A 6376-nucleotide genomic window follows, 5' to 3' on the forward strand; every position below is an offset into this window, starting at 1 on the left:
AACATCACCATACTGTTTAGGGCCTCGGTCCTGTTGCTCCAAGTTAAGCAGCCCACAATGCATTGCTAACTACAGTAGGAAACTGTTTAACATGAAAACAGTATTTTAGTGCTGAAAATTGGCTGTAAATTTACAGCAATTGCTTACAGTGTAGGCTATAATTGTTTTGGTCACGTCAAGTTTATTTTATTTTATATTTTATGTGTGGTTTCTTTGGCCTGATTATGTAGTTTGGTTTTAGTTTTTCTTAAAGATATCAATTTTATTCAGTTTAAGATACCAACATTATTTTTCACTGCTTATTTATGTTTTGGTTATTGTTTACTAACCCTGATCTGGATTGGTTGTGGCTCCCTCAGTTGGGATTGATGTGCTAGTTGTAGATGATTTATTCCACCTATGCAGTTTTGGTTCTATAATTAAACCCACTTGTGTGTGTAGTATTGATTGTAATTGCTTGTGTGCATACTGAGAAAGGACACCGACTAAAATTATCATTGTGTGGCAATAAACTATCAAATCGGAGTGCTGTCCTAGTAGCTTTATTTATGATTATTTACTTCTGGGATCCAGCACCTAGCTTTCAAAGCTTTCTAAGATAGATATATAGATATTTCTAATTTGGTAGTTATTGGGCTGTTGAAACTTGGACAGTTGTGCTTGTTTAGCAACATTTAACAATGTAAAATAACAAAAGGTTTGTCTTATTTAGTCTTATTTTAAAAATGGCATGACAATTTCTGATTTCAGAGTTATTCATTTATTTCACCTTGACAATCCACTTCAGTTAACCTAAATATGGTGTAAATATGCCAGATTTTGCAAAATCGGTTATCTTCAGTCCCTGGGCAGACCAATGTTGTTTGTCATAATTGTTTTCTTTTCAAGTTAACCCTCCCAGAATTTTCCAAATTTTATGGAATAGACAGATTGGCCCTAGTGAAGTAAAAACTTCCTTTGTGAACTTGTTAAAGATTAATATGTGAATCTGAATATCGCTGTGACAGAACATAGACAGTAGCTTATTACTTTTTGGTATGTGTGTTTGTGTGTCCACAGGCGAAATCCACTACATTTCCATTTCATCACAGACTCCATTGCTCAGCAGATCCTGTCCTCTTTGTTCCATACCTGGATGGTCCCTGCTGTCAAGGTCGACTTCTACGATGCAGATGAGTTGAAGGTAAACAACACAACCTCTTCACCTCATTTGGTCCCAGATTCCCTCAAAAAATACTCAAACCTGCATTCAACTTCACTTGCAATCCTGTAGTGCTTAGTGATCTGATTGCCACCTTCTTTAATTTTTTGGAAAAGTTATTAGCTCTGTTTACCATCTTTTTTTTTTAAAGTTATTTTTTCGGGGGTTTTGCCCTTTATTAGACAGACAAACGAAGATGTGTGAAAGGGGGAGAGAGAGAGAGAGAGAGAGGGGGAGTGACATGCAGCAAAGGGGCCGCAGGCCGGATTCGAACCCCAGCCCTCTGCGTCGAGGAGCAAGCCTCTGTATATGGGCACCCGCTCTAACCACTGAGCTATCTGGGTGCCCGTTTACCATCTTTTAAGGATGCTGGCTCACACTTTATTTTACGGTACATTATTGAGCCGTAATGAGCCAAAATTTCTATCAAATTAAGCCTAGAAATAAAATAATTAAATAATGTGGTCTTAAGAAAGTTTGCTGTAATTGGTACATTAATAAGATTGGATATGAAGATAGAAAAATAGACCAGAAATAATTTGATCTTTATTAGACATAAAACAAACTCAATTATGCCCTAATTAGACAGCATACACCTACATTATACTATATTGCCGCATTAAGCCCAAAATATACTATACTTAGACACTGTTATAATAAATGATGCCCCATTAGAAACCAAAAATCGGCATAGCCTTTATAATAGCCAGAATAACCACAGAGAGCTCGACCCAATGATTTTATATATAGTACACATCAAATAAAATTCTGGCAATTTCACAGCAAATGATACCAACCCTGCTTGGTTTGGTGTTTCAGTCTGAGGTGTCGTGGATCCCGAACAAACATTACTCTGGAATCTATGGCCTGATGAAGCTGGTGCTCACTAAGACGCTGCCGTCCGACCTGCAGAGAGTCATTGTCCTGGACACAGACATCACATTTGCAACTGACATTGCTGAACTCTGGGCGGTCTTCCACAAGTTCAAAGGTAATACAGCTCCTATTTTCAATTTCACTATATGATCATTCATATTTTACCGAGGGTTTTTGTTTTTCGCTGTTATTGAAGAAAATGCTGCTGCTGTAATAACAAAATTTCCCCGTTGTGGGATGAATAAAGTATAATCTAAAACAGTAAGACAGGCAATGACAATGAGAAGACACAACATGAAAATGTGATGCTAGCTTAAAAAAAATACATAAATGCGGTTGTGGAAAGGGAGGCAGTGTATTTCATTAATTATAAGTTTTAGTGAGTAAGCCAGTTTAAATAGGTGTTTTTTTATATGCATAAAGTGAGCACGATTGTCGGATTGTCTGTTTCTGAAAGTGTAGCTGCCTGCATGCTTCATCAGAACTGCTTGTTGGATGTTGGAACAGAATGGTACACTCTCTCACCCCACACCTATTCCCACGTCAAATTTGGGAGTTCACAATTTCTGTAAATTTCCGTCACTCACTCTGTCATTCACACCCACTTCACATTTAAACTTTATGACATCTTACCCCACTCTATGAGATCTGGCCTTTCCCTCCGTCTTTCAGTGTGGCTAATCAAAACAACATGTCTGACAAAGTAGTCCCAATCCTTCCAAATACTGCTGGAAGCAGCCCACCTGATTATGCCATTGATAAAGGGGCTTTCAGATGCTGTTAGACAATCAGACAAGCAAAGTTGGACCTTAATAGTATGAGAGAGGATAAGCAGGAAGTATCAAAGTCAAAGTACTTTTATTGGTCTCCCTAAGGAGAATTTTGCATTGGACACTGAGCAACTTAACTGCAAGAGTTACAGACACAACGACAAGCAAAGGGTTAAAAAACAATTAAAAAACAAATACACAATAAACATATGGGCTACTCGAGGGCCTGTGCAAATAGCAGATTTACGATTTCCTATACTAAATAAGATAAAAGCCATATTTCAAAGACAAAACCAATTTCATTCATTCATCACAGTCACAGATATACCTTAAAAATATTCATAGTCATACTTTCATCTCTGCTCATTAATGAGCTTTACTGCGATAGGGACAAATGAGTGCTTATACCTGTTATATTTACACAAAGGAACCCTGTACCTCTTTCCTGAGTTCAACAGGTCAAACTGTGAAAACAAAACATGAGAGTTATCAGACAGAATGGTTTTAGCCTGCCTGATTGTTGCCTGTTCAAAAAGCTCCTGCGGGTTGAGAGGTGCAGGTGTTCCCATAATTTTACCTGCCGTTTTAACCAGATTAAAAATCTGGGTTTTAGATTTTACTGTCAAATTCCCAAACCAGCTGTTAATACCATACCGAAGAATTGACTCTATTGTTGCTCTATAGAAGATTAACATGATATTTTTACAGACCCCAAACACTCTCAGTCTGCGCAAGAAGTGGAGACGCTGATGAGTTCTGGCACAGACATTTGTCACATGTTTGCACCAACTCAGGTCCTTGTCATTATACACTCCTAGATATTTAAAAGAGGTCACCTGCTTGATGTCATGACCATGGATGGATACAGGGCTCTGGTCTCCAGCTGATCTAGGATCTACCAGCATTTCCATAGTTTTACTTTATTTTATTTATTTACTTATTAATATGAAGTTGGTGTGAATCCCACCAGTTGACAAACTTTTCCACAGCAACCTGATGGACACTTGTATTGCTTTCTCTAGTAAGCAAACTGAGGAGGACAGTGTCATCGGAAAATTTTACTATATGTTGGTTTGGCTCAGAGCTAATGCAGTCATTTGTGTACAATGTAAACAAGAGGGGAGAACTGACACACCCTTGGGGGGCGCCAGTGCTGCACACTGTTAAATCAGACAAGACGGAGTTAAACTTCACCTGCTGTGGCCTGTTTGACAAGAAAGAGTGATACCACCTAATTAAAAAAGGATTTACATTTAACTGAACTAGTTTCCTCAGCAAGATATCTGGTTGAATTGAGTTAAAGGCGGAACTAAAATCAACAAAAAGCAATCTGGCATATGCAACAGGACTTTCAAGGTGCTTCAGAGTAAGGTGCGTTATTGTTGATATGGCATCACTTGTACTACAATTTTTTTTGTACGCAAATTGGTATCTATCTAACATGTGATCCACATCAGTATGGAGTTTCTCTATCAGAAGCCTTTCCATTGATTTAAAAACATTAGAGGTAATGGCCACCGGCCAATAATCATTATTCTCCTGGGGAGAGACCTTTTTGGGTACTGGAATAATAATAGATTTTTTCCACAAAATTGGTATTGTAAACGTATCTATAGAAAGTTGGAACAGTTTCAGCCAGGCTGGTGACAGTTCTTCTGCAAAAGTTTTTAAAAGAAAAGCAGACAGGTTATCAGGGCCTGTAGCTTTGGTTGTTTGTATTGTTTTAAACACCTTAGTAACAGTGTGCGGTTCAATTATGATTCTGTCCAAGTTCACATCACAGATTACATTCTCTAACACTGCAGCACATTCCCTTGCATTATCAGTGTTGAAATTGGTATAGAAATTATTTAGCTCGTTTGCTTTTGCAATTTCATTGTGGGCAAACAGGGGCTTCCTTTTAGTGTCCATGTTGGTCATATGTCTGATAGAGTCCCACAGTGACTTTGTGATGGATTCTAACAGTTCTTGTTCTGTTCTTGAGGTCCTTTTGTGCAGCTCGGACTTCCGCCTTATTTCCAGATTTGAAAGCTGTTTTCTTCCTCTTAATACAATCTCTAATACCTTTTGTGATATAGGGTTTATTGTTGGGATATCTTTTAACAGTTTTTTGGGGTATAAAAGAATCAATACAAAAGGATATGTAGGCAGTGATTGATTCAGTAGCACTGTCAATGTATGTGTCCTTGAAAAAGATATCCCAGTCTGTGCAGAGGAAGCATTCCTTCAGATCCTCCATTTTGTCACTGGACCATACCTTCACGGACTGGGTTACTTGTTTGCTGGACTTAAAAACTGAGCGATATGTGGGGAGGAGCTGAATAACATTGTGGTCAGAGTTCTTCAGGGGGGGTCTGGCTCTGGCTGTGTAAGCGTCCTTGATATTGCCGTAGCATTTATCAAGGATGTTGTCATTTCTGGTGTTGCACTTCTCTATTCTATTGATAAAAGCCAGGTAAAGTTTTATTCAAACAGCAGTGATTAAAATCGCCAAGTATTAGCATGGGAGCGTCAGGTTTGTTCTGTAGATGTCGATGGACACAGTCTGTGATTGCCTGAGCTGCTCTGCTGGCGTTCCCACTTGGCGGAATATAGACAACACACAAATATGTTGGTGAATTCCCTTGGCAGGTAATGTGGCCGCAGGGTAACACACAGCAGCTCCAGATCGGGGTTGCATATTTTATCTCTCCCTGCAAAGTAACGGCACCAACTGTCCTTGATATAAATACACACTCCTCCCCCCCGTGTCTTGCCCGAGTTTGCATCTCTGTCTAACCGTAGGTGTGAGAAACCCTCAATTTGAATAAAGTTGTCCGGCACTTCTTTGCTAAACCAGGTTTCCGTGAAAGCCATTATACCAGACTCACGATATTCGTAGCAGGCTCCAACCTGTTGACGTAGGTCATCCAGTTTGTTCTTTAAAGATCGTTGGTTGCAGAGAAGCACGGGTGGTAGCGGTAGCTTGATGGCTCCTTGGATGCGCTGTCTGAGGCCGCCTCTCCTACCCCGCTTCCTAACCTTCCTGCCTCGACGGAGGCCCAGACCATGATGTTGTCGTAACTCCCCAGGCACATCGTGGAGCAGGTCAGGCGACGGTAGGACTCCGCTGTCCCGCAGTCCAAGCAGCTTGAACCGACTGTACGTTAGAAGGCCGCTGCTGCTGATAGACCCGTCAGTGGAGCTCCGACTAACATGGCCAAACATAATTAGCCATGCTAGAGCTAGCGGTGCTAGCGGTCCCACTCTCCTCAGATTTACTTCACTCACGCTCCGCTTACAGTTCACAACATAAGTTATATCCAGCAAATTTGCACACTGAGTTTGCCGATACCAGATAAAAAACATAGACATAGCAGACGCCATGACAAATAAATAAACGAATTGCAGCAAGAGCTCTCCTCCATGTCGCCAGCAGAGCAGCGCCATCTTATAGTGATATAAGATATATACACACACCGGCCACTTTATTAGGTACACCTGTCCAACTGCTCGTTAACACTTAATTTCTAAGCAGCCAATCACATGG

The 6376-nt window shown here is 40.1% G+C and overlaps 1 protein-coding gene across 2 annotated transcripts in view; it reads left to right on the top strand.

The window, feature by feature from the left end:
- Positions 1-6376, top strand: part of large1 (LARGE xylosyl- and glucuronyltransferase 1) — a 174541-nt gene that overhangs the window by 94108 nt on the left and 74057 nt on the right. For both annotated transcript variants that reach the window (XR_004655415.1, XM_034863182.1), the window contains exons 5-6: positions 1060-1183; positions 2021-2192. Coding sequence is in view for 1 of the 2 variants with exons in the window: in XM_034863182.1 (XP_034719073.1) it covers positions 1060-1183; positions 2021-2192 (296 nt within the window). In the remaining variant the exon portion in view is untranslated. The remainder of the gene's footprint in view (positions 1-1059; positions 1184-2020; positions 2193-6376) is intronic.

This window comes from Etheostoma cragini, chromosome 23, assembly GCF_013103735.1.
Source record: "Etheostoma cragini isolate CJK2018 chromosome 23, CSU_Ecrag_1.0, whole genome shotgun sequence".
Taxonomy (NCBI): Eukaryota; Metazoa; Chordata; class Actinopteri; order Perciformes; family Percidae; genus Etheostoma; species Etheostoma cragini.